The following is a 14,503-nucleotide window of genomic DNA, read 5'->3' as shown; positions in this document are numbered from 1 at the left end:
CCAAAGCAGGTTGTTTTTGGTTAATGCTTTACACTGAGTCTTAAGTTTTAGTGAATTCCGGCTGCTCTGCCACATCATCTTCCTCCCAACCCCACAAAGACGCCTCTTGGCCAGGGCCAGGTAAGGCAAGTAAGGCATTCTTCTGGGGTGCAGTTTTAAAGGGAGAAAAAAAAAATCCTTCATAATCGTATTAGTTTCCTAGGGCTGCTATAACAAAGTAACACAACCTGAGTGACATAAAACCACTGAAATATATTCTCTAGTTCTGGAGCATAGAAGTCCTAAATCGAGGTGTCGGCAGGGCCATGCTTTCTCTGAAGGCTCTAGGGAAGAATCCTTCCCTGCTTTCTCACAGCATGGTGGCTGAGTTCCAAAGGTGAGCACTGCAAGAGAGTGAGCCAGGTGAAAGCTGTAGTACCTTTTCTTGGTATTACCTTTTATGACTAGAATCGAAAGTCACATCAAAATCCACCGCATTTTGTTCATTAGAAGGAGTCACTGATGGGAGCCCATATGCATTCAAAGGGATGCAAATTTGACTTCTTGGTGGTAGGAATGGCAAAGAATTTGTGGATGTGCCTTAAGTCCACCACACTTATTTATCTCTTCTGCAGTGCTCTTCTACATACACGAATCTTTCCCTCATTAACAAACTCTACGCCACTTCCTAGTGCTATTAGTACAGTGTGGGAGTGGTGGCTGTGGGAGGCTTACCCTGAAGCCTGGTTATAGAGAAAGGAACGTGACACAGATGAAGGTTCTACACCATTGTGTCATTTTCCTAATTCAAAAACCTTTAATCCCTTGCTGTTTTTTAGCAAGTGGCTTTTAAGAGCCTTTATTCTGACTTTCCTTTTAAAGGCAACATGGTTTTGATTTTTGTTTTTTCACTAGTAGACACTTGAGTGTCAGTAAGCTCTTGTCGCTTCTCTCCAAACCCACCCTTGTATACAGAGCTTAGCAATGCTTGAGCCAATCACATTTCAGCTTTGCCAGCTGCCTCCTGTTAGGGGGCGCTACAGGAAGATTGGAAGCTTGCATAACACAAAAGCTTGCTCCTTCCTGTTTGTTCATGGAACTTTCTGGGGGCTGCCTGTGGACTTGCAGTTCTGAGGGGGCCAACCAACACTTCTTCACTCCAGCAGAGGTAGTTCCTTCCCACAGCAGCTCAATCAAATTTACAGTCTTACCAAGACTTGGAGAGCCAGCTTCATTGTACCCCTGAGAGACATCAGTACCAGCTGAATACTTTTCTTCCTCAGGTATGAGTTTTAGCTACAAGGGGCCCTTTCCATAAGTTTTCAAGTTTTAACAATTCCACCTTTTGTTCCTTCATCTATAAGGGTGGAAGTTGCTTATTGAATTTGCTACTTCTGTCATCCCTTAGACTTCTCTTTTTATACTTTTTGTAACCTAATAACTTTAAACCTGATGACTATTTTTTTTTTTTAATTGTTCTGTCTGTATAGACAACTGGTATGTTTTCTGTTGCCCAACTAGGACCTGACTGGGTAGTCTAGGACACAAATCCTCAAAGATGAGATTTGTGGATTGGGTTGAGTTTGAATGCAGGTCTGTGCTCCTGACCAATGGGAAATGGGGTGCTGGTAATCCATGGTGTGCAGTGGCATCATGTTGACTCAGATTACTCCCTGAGGTTGAGGGCTCTAGTGGCTGCCACCCTCGTTAGGCAGTGAGCTCAAGTCATGGTCAGAGAACCAGTGAGCTTTCATGACAGCCCTAAAAGAATCTCACAGCTTATAGTCAGAGGACTAAGGTAGCCAAAATACAAACACTACATTTAATTGTATGGTGACAGTTTTCAAGTATTTCATGTGAAAGGGAATTTGAGAAAGAAACTAGAAATGGGGAAATATGGGCTCAGATAAATCTGAAAAACTCAAATTTCCTAGTCACTCTGAGCCTCCCTTGCCTGTGAGAAGTATCTTGCCTCCCTACTTCTGAGGAAACCATTCTTGTTTGAAAATGCTGTAATAACATCACCTGGAACAGTTTTCTCCTCAAGACTCATCCAACTGAGTACTGACCCAAAAAGTCTGACCCACTTTTTACCAGTAGAACCATCACTAGGATCTTGTCATATTCTGGCAAAGAAATCAGAAACCCTTGACTAAAGAAGAAAAAAGGCTTATACACCAAAAGGATTTTAAGATTTGCTAACATATATAGGAAGAAATCTGAGGAATATGCATGGAAGTAGATTCTGAGAATGTGAGATGAAGGACAGATTACAGTACTAGTCTGAGCCAAATTTACTGATCTGGGCACATTTGTATATTCTGAATTTGGTGTGTCAGCCCATAAACCAGACATGACTATGCTTGGTTGGTTGTCTAAAATAAACTCAGTGGTTGCCTCCATTTAATGAAACATGCCAAAGCTTCCCTACCATTATGTGGAGGGACCCAAAGGCTGAGGGAGATAGCTGTGTTGGGGTGCATATGTCAGGTGACCTGCATACCAACCCTTAACTTCTCCAACTACTTCCCCTGAGAGGGCTAGCTAAAAGCAACAGACATTTAATGAATCTCACAGTTTCTGAGGGTCAGAGGTAGCTTAGCAAGGTGGTTCTGGCTCAGGGCTTCTCACAGGATGCAGTCAGGACATTGGCTGAGACTGCATTATCTAACCACTTGCCTGACGGAGACTGCCTTATCTAATGGCTGACGGGTCTTTTTCCAAGATGGCTCTCGCAGGAGGCCTCAGTTTTTCACTACATGATTCTTTCCATAGCGGTTTGAGTGTCTTCGCATCATCATAACTGGCTTTCTCCAGAGCAAGTGACCCAATAGAGAAAGAATGAGGAGAAAATTCGCAATGTCATGGCCTAGGCTCGGAAGTGAGGTTCTGCTCTATTGATCACACAGACCAACCAAAACACAGTGTTGGAGAGGACCACACAAGGGCAAGAATACCAGAGGAAGGAATTATCGGGAACCATTGTGAAAGCTGGCTATCCCAGCAATGTTGCCTTCCACCAACCTTGTCACTTCCCTTCTCCTTAGATATTCTTGTCAGGCTTCTAAAGGCCAGGCTCAGGGAGTCAATTCAAGGTTAGTTTTGTGGAGATTTGGTTCATGAATCTTCAAAATATGTTAAGTGGTAGGCTGTGAACTATGTGAAGAAATTTTCAGAGAAATTAATACTGTGCATTTCCCCCAACATTGAAGATTATAGTGGAATCATGGATCTATTTGGAGACATAGATGACATTTCGTCAGAAAGTGATGATGACAATCAACTACCTATTCCAGGACAGTCTGTTGTAAGTACAGTCACTAATCTCAACTGGTCCCATTGTTGATGGGTCCGACTTTCTCATGTGAAGAGAGGACATGGATGACTGAGGAGCAGTCTGAAACATTTGATGAATGGGTGACTTTCTTAGCGATACTGAAATTTCCTGGGTATTAGAGGGCATAGAAGGAACTGCTTAGAGTGAGGTTGATCTCAAACTTTAGGAGCTAGACGGCGAGGACTCAAAATTTAAAAACCTTTTATGTGAAGTTATTCAAACCTGCACCAAAAAGTGTGTAGCGTTTGACATTCTTCTCTGATTTTAATAGTTACTTAGCCTTGAGGAGTTGTATAATTTCACACTTCTGTTGCTAAATATTGTGTTCAAACTAGATATGTCAGCAAAATACACATTTTGGGGGGAGGAGGAAGGTAGATGGGGGAAAAGGGGTCAAATATGTGGTGACAGAAAGAAATCTAACTATGGGAAGTAAACACACAATATAAATAAATATATATATGTCTTAGAGTTAAAATGTACAGCTGAAACACCAGGTTTTGTTAACCAATGTTACCATAAAAAATAAATTAATTAAAGAAAAAGAAAAGAGTAGACTGAGTCCCAGCTCTGCTGCTTATTAGTATGACTATGAGTGAGTGGCTTAATCTTTTTGTGCCTCACTTTACTCATCTCTAAAACTAGGATAATAATAGCATGTACTTCATAGGTCATTTATTAATAAGGTTGGTATCAATGAATAAGCCATAGAGATGTATGTAGTGCATAGCACAGGGAATATTGTCAATAATATTGTAATAACTTTGCATGGTGACAGATGGTAACTAGACAGTGTGGTGATCACATAAGGTACATAAATTTTGAATCACTATGTTGTACATCTGAAACTAATATACTATTATATGCCAACTGTACTTTAATCAAAAAGCTTTTAAATTAAAAAAAAATATTTTCAAGTGCTTAGAAGAATCTTAGCATTAGTAAATGTTATGTAAATGTCTGTTAAAATATAAAGTAATACTGCTACAAAAAATACACACACACACATACACACACACACACACACACACACACACACGTTTTTTTCCAGGTAATGCAGGCTAACAGCTCTTGTTTTCTATGGTGGGTTTTTTGTTATTTTTATTGTTGGGGAGAGAGGATAAAATTTTAGGGAGAGACCTGGAAGGGTTGGGGACTGCTTTATCCCTAAAGGGGTGTCTAAATTTACTTCCTGTCAAACCTACATCTATCTAGTGCAGAGGAGAGCTAAAGTATTTCTAATGTCACTTCAAGCTCTCACATTCTGATTATTCTCTTAGGTCGAACGTGGATTGCCTCGGGACCAGCGGGAGAAAGAACCAATTTCTGACTCCAAAATGGAAATAGATATTCCCAGTATCAACTCTGATTTAGGAAATGAATTGTATTTTGTTAAGTTACCCAAATTTCTCATCATAGAACCCAAGTAAGAGGAGTAATTAAAATTTCTTTTTCTCAAGATATTGAATAAAAATATGTAGACCGTAAATATTTTTTCTTATTTTATCATGAGTTAGCTAACCACAAAGATGGGCAAATTCTCACGTAACTCTGAAAAACTAAGTTAAGGATGTGCTGCAGTAGAAAAATGATGACTTACTGGTATGAGAGAGTTAATGCTAATAATTCTTCTAGGATTTTGGCACTTTGTAAACAGACATCACAGCTGGTGAAGTATTTTTTACTAGTGTAAAGATTAAAAATCAGAAAATGAGAATGAAAAAGTTTGCTAGAGAAATCACAAATGTTCAGTGCAAAAGCCAGCATGCATCTAGAAAAGAAAGTGATTTTGGACAACAAAATAGTGTTGATTTATAGTATTCACAAAGGTGCACTAGTGCAAGCTCTTGTGCAATTAAACACGACATTTTTCTTAAAAAATATAGGAAGATAGATCATGTGTCGCCTATACTTTAGAAGACATTTATCAAAGGAGACTTTGAATTATTAGTCATATTTGGATTCTATTTCATCTGGATTTTATTTAAGATCAAATTTTAAGAAAGTACAGTAATTTGCATATTTCCTTAAAATTTTTACATGAAGTGATTTGTCTTATTTTTAACATATTGGTACATGTTGTAAAGATTATTATTTTATAGTATGAATCATATTCATTACTAAATAGGATTAATACATTAAAAAAACAATTTTTAGACCTTTTGATCCTCAGTATTATGAAGATGAATTTGAAGATGAGAAAGTGCTTGACGAGGAAGACAGAACCAGGTTAAAATTAAAGGTACTATTCTACTTTATTCCTTTTTTTTTTTAAGTTTTTTTCATTTATAAAGTAAAACACAGGGTTAATAACTAGAGTGAGAGTGAGACTTGAGCTAATGAAATGATCTTTTGTGTATACTGTTCAATCAACAACTGTTTAGGACAAGGAAATAATGTCTTTTTAGAACATTTTTAGCAGAGAAGGTACATAAACTTTTTTTAAGGCTGTAGAATTATCACTTTTCTAACCTTTTATTTGCAGTTGTAATTTTTCAACAGAAGAAAAGATTAAAATTCTCGAAGATTGTTAGCCGCTTCCTTCAGGAAAATAGCATCGCTGGGTACATGGAACTGCCTGCACATTTTATAGTGCTTAGATCCTAGCAACTTCCCTCAATAGAAATATCTCAGGCTCATTATGGAAATTCAGATTATGCACAAAAATAAGCCTTGGCACTAGGCAGTTCCTCTAGAGATGGCCTGGGATGGCAAAGTACTACCATTGCTCCTCTCACAGGGACGTCTTTTTATATGTGCTTCTGCCAGGCCTCCCCGCCCCCCCCCCCACCCACGCACCCAACTCATGGTATCAGTGGACAGGATCCATTTGTATGCTACTTTTGTGATTTGGAGTTCCCTACCAGATGGGTAGGGTAAGTTTGAACTATAAAACAGGGCAAAGCACAAAGCTCAGGTTTAAATTTGTTAATTTACCTAAGTGTATATTCTTTAAAAAAAATTTAATGTAATGCTCATAGCTTCCTTGTCTTATTAGGCTAATGGGCACTTTTTATTTATTTTATTTTTTTAGATGAGGCAACCCTTGGTTGACTTCACACGGATTGCAAGGACCTTGTCAGCTTACAGACCCTTATTTATTTTTTTTTATTTTTTACGCCTACAGCACCTGGTCTTCCTAGGTGGTCTCCCATCCAAGCACTAACCAGGCCTGACTCTATTTAGCTTCCGAGATCAGATGGGATCCGGCTTGTTCAGGGTGCCATGACTGTAGACTAATGGACACTTTTTTAGTTCTTCTTTCATTGGGTTTCATAGCCCTTCAAGTGGCCCTGCAATAGGCAAAGGTCTCAGTTTTAGCTGCCTACCTTATGTGGACTCAAAGCCTTGGAGCTCTTTATGTGTCTGATAATATCTCCATCCTGCATCATATTTAACTTCTGCTTCTACTGCTATGAACTGGGGCTCAGAAAAGATTTAAACAAAACATCTGGTCAGTTTAACCTATATCTTTAGGTATTTGTAGCAGGAGGATTTCAGTGTGGCCTAATCAGCTATTTTTTGGTAAGCTCCCTATGATTTCTTGGCTCATGATTATAAGTCACTTGAAAAAAAAAACAGAACACACAGTTCATCACACTGGTTTTCTAATGCCTTTGTGTTTTGAACCAGGTAGAAAATACCATACGCTGGAGGGTACGCCGGGATAAAGAAGGAAATAAAATTAAAGAAAGCAATGCTCGGATAGTCAAGTGGTCAGATGGAAGGTGAGCACAAAAGGCCTGAAGATGAGTGTGAGGTTATTGTGTAGGACCTCATTTTGGGGTCATCTTTCATTAAACAGTGAACAAACTCTAGGCCTCTGACACTACCTGGAAAAACTGAGAGAAATAAATAGAGTTGCAATTACCCTGCTGCACTTGTGGGAGACTTTAGAAATGGACCAATGTTTTACTAATGAAGTGGTAGAGATTGGGAAAATGACAAAACAGTTATATTTCAAGTTTAAGGGAGAATGAATTTTTACCACCTTTTGCTTTGAAAGGAGATAGTTATTTTCTTAGAAATTCAGTATTAGGGCAGGGCCATGTAGTTCCATGGCGTTTTGAGTGAAGCTAACAGGGTAGAATGGAAGTTGTATGATTGGTTTACTAGCCACCCTGATAACTGACCTATTTCTTGTTTCCAGCCTGTCCCTGCACTTAGGCAGTGAAGTGTTCGATGTCTACAAAGCCCCAATGCAGGGCAACCTTAACCACCTGTTTGTTAGAGAAGACACTGGACTACAGGGACAAGCCGTCTTTAAATCCAAACTCACCTTTAGGTAACTATTCATATTGAATTGTTATTTGCAGTTAAAGAGCAACAGGGTTGAGAGGTTGTGCTTAAAGCCTGACTCAGTCCCGACAACATATTTTTGAAGTGCGGTTCACCGAGGACCGTGGTCTGGTTCCCATACTAGTTTTCATCTTTACTGCAAGATGCTATTTCTTAGGAAGCCACTTCATGCTATCAAACCATGAGACTGCTATATAAACCAGAAGAGTGGTGTGTTAATTCACTTTGATCAATGCACCTCCCAAGAGGCCTCGAAGACTTGCCTGAGTTGTTCTGCACATCCTTTCCCTTTACTGAAATTTGTCTGGGAAGAAGCTAGCAGATCATGTGAACTTTGATTGTGTACATTTAAGTAGAGGAAAGGGGAAGAGCTAGATGGTGTGACAGGTTGCTGCCTGACCCCAAGCAGACAGATGCTCAGTGCTGTGTACATCTGTGCTGCGGCCCCTTCTCTGGGCACTGCAGTCCACTCCTCACATCTTCCCTCTGAAGGACACAGCCCCGTTGTCCTTCATGTGGCTGTCCTTGAGAGGGAGCACTTAAGACTCTAACAGTGCACACAAGATTTTTCTTAGAAAGTTATGAAAAAGTTCTAAAATCGGATTATGGTAATGGGTGCACAATTTTGTAAATTAAAAAATTGTTTAATTGTATATTAAAGTGAGTGAATTTTATGGTATATCAATTACACTTGATAAATCCGTTGGTGTTTTACACTGAAAGAGACAGTTCTGAGGTCATGTTTCACTTCTGTGTAAGCTTGAGGAAGAGTCTTAGCTTGCTAGTTTTCAGCTTCCTTATCTATAGAGAGTTAATAACATCTACCTTTGAGGGATATTGTATCAATTGTCAAATAATATATAAAACATCATGTAGTGCAGAGACCTGACAATAAATGTTGTTCAGATCCAACTTCTTAATGCTCTCTTCTCCAATGGCATCCTAAAAGGCAAAGAATTCTGCAGCATGCTAGTTTTTCACTGTGCCCATGATCCATCCACATTGAGATAATATTTGATTGCCCAGCACAATTTCATTCTTTATTTTCCATCTCTCTATAGCCATGCTTTCTTTCCTTCAGAGACTCTCTCCTAAGAATCATCCTTTCTTTTCTCTTCTAGGACTCTTATGCCTTAAAATCTGCCTTCCTTTAGTCAGGAATACATTGCTTTCTGCACCAAGGCCCTGTTCTCTTATTATCCCCCTGAGCCATCATGAGGCACCCCCTTGCTACTATGACCTGCCTCCTTGCTTTGATTTTTTTCCAATTTTATTCAGATGGAGGGATCCATCTTTGGGTTTTAAATTGTGCCGTCCAGGCTCTCTCCTCCCTCACGGAACCAAGATTTCATATTTCCTCTAGGATTGTAGTCAGAGGTTTTCTTTATAAAAGCCTTTGACTATGCCACAGGACTCTTCTTCCATTCCACTCTCATTTCACCCCATCAGCTTTTCCCAGAAGGTGGGTCAAAGGGAAGAACTTCTCAGGGATCCAGAGAATGAGGGACGTTCAGAAATACCAGGACCCATGGGCCTGCCCTCCTTACTCTGCTCAGTGGGAAATGGTTATTGTCCATAGTTGGTCGTGCTTTATGATCGGCTCCAAATGCTTGTAGTAAACAGACATATTTGTCCATGTTTCGGCAGACCTCACTCTATAGACTGTGCCACACATAGAAAGATGACCCTGCCACTTGCTAATAGATGCTCTGGGACACAGAAGATCAGAATCTTACCAATAGCTGGTTGTGATCCTGAATGCCAACGTACAGAAAAGATTAAGGTATGTTGGCTGCACTTTATTTATTTATTTTTTGGGGTGGGTATTAAGAGCTGTGCTTTCCAGAATATTAATTCACCATTTATTGCCACAGCTAGTTTATTTCTTGCAGTTATCAGGGAACCAGGTTAACCTTCTAAATGTACAGTTAGTCAGAGTAATGTCGACAGCTACTGGTGAGATATAGCAAACTAGACACTCAGGTGCCCTCTCTCCCATCTATGAGATTTCAGAGGAAAACTGATTAATTTAAGAAATATAGCCCTTGACAGATATCACAAAATTGTGTTAGCTAGTGATATAGGAAGGTCAAAAGGACATCCCCGACTTATTGGACACTGGCCCTGCATTGTGAACCCCAACATGTGGAATGCCAGGCAGATGGAAGGGAATGAAAGCTCTACTTTGGGGCTCAGGAGCTCCCCCCAACACCTTCTCATCCTGTTATCAGGGGCAGTGGGGAGCTCTCTGGTTTGAGGGGACCATACAGGACTATCTGGGCACTGTGATGGTTTGGTGGAGACTGGGAAAGTCAGGCATCTATCTTAGGGGTGAATAGAAACAGCCTCCCTTTGGCGTCTGCTGGGCGTGGATCACATTGCTCAGGCTGGTCGCGGCTCTCTGGGCTCTGACCGGCAGCACAGGGGACGCAGCAGCTCCCAAGGACGTACCAGTGCCAGTTCTGACTGGCAGCTAGTGTGAGGGAGCCTTCTGCCTCTTCACCCTTGTGTTGTCTTCACTTCTTAGAACCAAACAACAAAAGTAAAAGTAGTTCATTTTTAAGTTAAATAGTTTATTTGCTTCTTTACAGAAGGAAGAAGAACGTTTGAGGTCTTCTACTCACAGGGGGACAGTCCATCTACGGGAGAAGCAGAACCAGCGGGGGCCAAGAACCCCCTACAAGGAACCCAGCAGTGATGATGATGAGGAGAGCCATGAAGTCATTAAAAGCAAGTACCAGGGGGAACTGAGAAGCGAGTGGGGTGCAGAAGTAGCACTTCATCTCAGGGCCGTGGGACCCATTTCTGCTCTGGTGAGCACTTACTCCCTGTTCTGCTATTACTTAGGACAGCAGTACAAAGCATCTTATTTTTGTTTATGTTAGGCCCACTTTCCCACAGAAAAGCTTAGCTGGGAAAATAAGCCACCCCAAAATAAAGAAAATCAATTAAATCATTTATGTCCTGGAGGAAAACGTATTATAGGCAGTGGCCTGCTTACATAGTTAAGGACCCAAATAAACTTTGTACAGTTTTTAAAAAAATATGTGCTTAAAGCCTCTTGGGTATTTAAAAGTGATCTATCTCTCTGAGCACAAAACCTCTCAAATCTAAGTCATTTCAGCATGTCTGAAAGGTGTATATATATATATATATATATATATATATATATATATGCCTTCTCATCAAAACTTAAAATCGTTCACTCTTCAAAAAAAAAAAAATGTACAGTAGAAGAAAAATTCAGGAACAAATGGGTCTTCACCTTGGAAGATCAGTCTCATGTCTAGAATTCTTTTGCTTTCAGAGGAACAGGCCAGAATCTATTCTTCAGACAGTGATGAAGGATCAGAAGAAACCAAGTCTCAAAGATTACCGAGAGCAAAGCAACTTACCAGTGATGAGGTAAAAGCAAATTTAATTCTAAGGGGACTGCCCTGTACTCAGGAGCCAACTTCTGAAGAGACACACACAGCCCAGGAGCACAATAGATGTCTATACACTTCACTGAAACTCAGCGAGATCAGTGTAGTAACAGGATGAGGAGTGGCCCAGAGGAGGGTCTGACACCTCTGCTCGGATGGCTGCTGGAAGGCTGCTCAGAGGAGACTTCTTGCTGGGTATAGAAGAGTGTTTAGCTTGCAGGGCACACTGGATAGGGCAGACATGCCAGGGAGATGGAAAGGCCTGTGAGAATGGTGCAGGGCCCTTAAACACACCAGGTCTCAACCGGAGAACTAGGAATAGGTTGAGTGGGGAGAGCAAGGCCTCTACCATGTTCATTGTGGTAACTGGGTGTCTTTATCATTTGGGTATAATGGTAGAGGAGGGTTATTTCATTTCCATGTTAATAAAATCTTTCCCCATTAATTTTCCTTTTCTGCTTATAAGATCACAAGTGCAAAGAAATTTTGAGTCTTAACTATACAAATGAAATACTGTTACTACCCATAAGCCATATTAATTCCTTCAATGTTTTCTGAACACTTAACATGTTCCACTCTCCAGGTTCTAGATAGTAGTAAACATCTCAGTAACAGAAATGTTCAATTAAACATTGGTTACCTGTGTGAGGTGTTCATTTTTCACATAAAAATGTATATATTTAAAACTTTAAAAGCATACTTTAAAAGTACATAAAATACAAGTAGTCCTTTTTAAAAATCAAAAAGCTGTAAAATACTGAATTTTAGACACTGAAAGTGAAATACTAAGGAAGAAGAGGAATTTAAAGAATGATTAGAGATCCCAGTCAGTACATAGTGAGAAGGAGTGTCCCCCCAGCCCTGACCGCTGCCCAGGAAGCCTGGCTTCCCACTGCCTCATCTGCTGGAGACAGTGTCTGCACTCAGATCGCCAATGGTGGGTTGAGTTCTAAGGTCAAGGGCTGCCTCCCGCGCTGTCAGCTCAGAACTGCTGTAGAGAAAATTTCCAGGAACATCTGATATTGAATTTTACCTCTTACCTCTCCTATCTTTTCAGGAGGTGAACCCTCCAGAAATAGGAAAGCAGGGAGAGAAGAGGAAGAGGATGACAGAAGTATGAAAGGTTCACCCACTGTATTGTTTTCAACAGTTTGCTTTAAAACAATGATAAAAAGACCCGTTTTACTTAAAATGGATTGTTTTCACATAGTCTTAGTCATAAATAAAAAAGGTTCAGAAGCAAGTCTGTGACTTTGCTTTCCCAAACGATAAGTTTCCGTTTGCTTTGGGTCTTAGGTTTTCATGCTTTCCTGCTGTTCTGCCTCATCCTGTCCCCTGGCTTGGCCCAGAGGTGAGCTTAGGTTTAGCTCCAATATCACCTCCTCTGGGATGCCTTCCCTGACCTGCCCAGCTGAGTTTGGGGCCCTTTCATGCTGTCATCTCTGTTGGCACGGTGCTTTCCATTGACCACACTGCGTGACCTTAGAAAAGCAGGTACAGCACAGGCGGGCTTACTGGACACTGGGTGCTTTGCCAGGTGCTATAGCGGCCTTACCAATTCTAATCAGAACGACCTGAAGGGCATGGACCAATATTTTCATTTTACAGAGGTGGAGGTTGGGGTTTAAAGTACTTAGGACCGCTTTCCAAAGCCTTTTCTTCCCAAGTAGAAAAAATCAGCGTTTTGAGACAGGATCTTCTATGCACAACCACCACAGTACATTACTGACCTTATGGAGAAAGACACCCCAAGTACATACCTGAGATAAACAGCCACCACAGGTTTAGAGAAAAGAGCAGTGGGAAACAAAACACTGGATTTAACTTCCGACTTTGTGACTGGTGCAGTAGCTGGAATGTAATAGGTTACCTAATAAGTTATTGAATGAACCATCCATCGGTATTTTCTAGGGCAAGTTACTTCTCTGAAGTTGGTTTCCTCAATACAGTGAAGTTTGGACTTGACCATGTAAATCCTTCATGATTTAATATTTATATTTATCTCTGAGAATTGTAGACTATTAGATATGTTTTGTACAATGCCTTAAGTGTTAAATAGAAAGGGTCAAAGAAAAAAATGGCCCATCATCTCATCATGCAGAAAAATTAGATTTACATATTTCCCTTCTTTTTATACTTTTAAAGCATAATTTCACGGATGTGCAGTAAACACTTACATAATTAACACTAGCTCCTGAAAGACAAGTTAGAGACTCATCTGGAACACTGACCTTACAATTTCTTTTTTCCCCCGAAATTTTAAAAATTAAATTTATTGGAATGACATTGATGTTTCAGGTATACGCCTTTTTAATACATCTGTATACTATATAGTGTGCTCACCAGTCTATTTTCCTTCCATCACCATATATTTGTACCCTCTTCACCGTCCCGTCACCTTTCTCGGGTAACCACTATTCTGTTGTCTGTATCTATGAGCTTGTTTTTTTGTTTATTCATTTGTTGCTTTGTTTTATATCTCACGTGAGGGAAATCATGTGGTTCTTGTTTTCACTTAGCACAATACTCTCAAGATCCATCCATGATGTGGCAGATGACAATATTTCATCTTTTTTTTAAGTTAAGTAGTATTCCATTATATATATCACACCTTCTTTATCTATAACTGTTTGACTTGTAGATTTAAGGGGTGAAACAATGGCGTCTGCTGTCACTCAGGCCACCTATTCTTTATAAGGGCTGGCCTTGAGGCTCTGCTATGTCTGTAAACGACTGGAGTGGGGGAGTCAGGCTGGGATTTCTAGGGCTTCAACCTTTGCAGACATGCAGGAAAGCTTAACATCTCAAGAACAAAAGTTATTTGGTGATTCTGGACCCACATGTGGCTGGCCACCCATTATCTGGTACATAAAAGAGCAAGGTGCTGCTGGCTAAGCATGAGGGTGTTGTCTCCCCATGGCCACAGTTCTTGGCACATCCACTTGGATTTGCCAGGAGCTAAAGTTACCTGACAACTCAACCTGCCAAAGGAGACTGGAATCGAAGCTTCCTCTAAGTGAACGTAACCCAATAGCCACACTCAGAAGGCCAGCCAACACTAAAGATTCAAGGGGAATTTTTTTATTTCCCTAAGTTTCAGAACATTTTTTAATTAAATTGACACATCCCTAGGTTTCCTCAAACCTATTACGTTTCATCGATTTACTCTTTTGGGTGGTGGATATAGGTGACTGATGTCTTTACTGTAAAAATAATCTCTACTTTTTTAGTGGGATTGGTTCCCAGTCAGATCCAGAATGCACTGTATCACAGGACCCTGTTTCTTCACATTTGTCAACTCAATTCAGTTTTATGGACAGACCTTACCGAGTACTGATGGTATTATATTGAACCATATGAAGTCACTGTTTTTAGAGAAATTAATAAGCTTGTTCTTGAAGAGGTGTGTAAGGAATGAACTTTAGAACATGTGAATTAAAGGGATTCTCAGAAAGTCCAAGTC

At 40.2% G+C, this 14,503-nt stretch overlaps 1 protein-coding gene and 1 pseudogene across 2 annotated transcripts; one reads left to right on the top strand and one right to left on the bottom strand.

The window, feature by feature from the left end:
• The first annotated feature begins 92 nt into the window (after positions 1 to 92).
• Positions 93 to 12,306, top strand: LOC107519724 (RNA polymerase-associated protein LEO1). 2 transcript variants are annotated; one of them, XM_016162687.2, is made up of 9 exons: positions 93 to 3,286; positions 4,597 to 4,742; positions 5,474 to 5,558; positions 6,950 to 7,044; positions 7,467 to 7,601; positions 9,263 to 9,398; positions 10,207 to 10,345; positions 10,923 to 11,020; positions 12,098 to 12,306. In XM_016162687.2, exons 1-9 carry the CDS (start codon positions 3,206 to 3,208, stop codon positions 12,158 to 12,160), a joined length of 978 nt encoding a protein of 325 aa, XP_016018173.1. In that variant the 5' UTR covers positions 93 to 3,205; the 3' UTR covers positions 12,161 to 12,306. The 2 variants fall into 2 exon arrangements, with proteins under 2 accessions (XP_016018173.1, XP_016018172.2); XM_016162686.2 differs by having other exon boundaries at positions 10,923 to 12,306.
• LOC118600619 lies at positions 6,435 to 6,553 on the bottom strand (annotated as a pseudogene).
• Positions 12,307 to 14,503: the final 2,197 nt, after the last annotated feature.

This window comes from Rousettus aegyptiacus, unplaced genomic scaffold (genome assembly GCF_014176215.1).
Source record: "Rousettus aegyptiacus isolate mRouAeg1 unplaced genomic scaffold, mRouAeg1.p scaffold_m13_p_3, whole genome shotgun sequence".
In the NCBI taxonomy this organism is placed as follows: Eukaryota; Metazoa; Chordata; class Mammalia; order Chiroptera; family Pteropodidae; genus Rousettus; species Rousettus aegyptiacus.
The sequence above is the reverse complement of the archived record's forward strand: the minus strand, read 5'-3'. Positions and strand labels throughout refer to the sequence as shown.

What these genes read in the sequence shown, in the direction of transcription:
- LOC107519724 (XM_016162686.2), top strand. Translation starts at nt 3,206, where the DNA reads ATGGATCTATTTGGAGACATAGATGACATTTCGTCAGAAAGTGATGAT. An exon ending in TTTCTCATCATAGAACCCAA is followed by an intron (nt 4,743 to 5,473) that starts GTAAGAGGAGTA and finishes AACAATTTTTAG; the next exon opens with ACCTTTTGATCCTCAGTATT. An exon ending in GAGCCATGAAGTCATTAAAA is followed by an intron (nt 10,346 to 10,922) that starts GCAAGTACCAGG and finishes TTTTGCTTTCAG; the next exon opens with AGGAACAGGCCAGAATCTAT.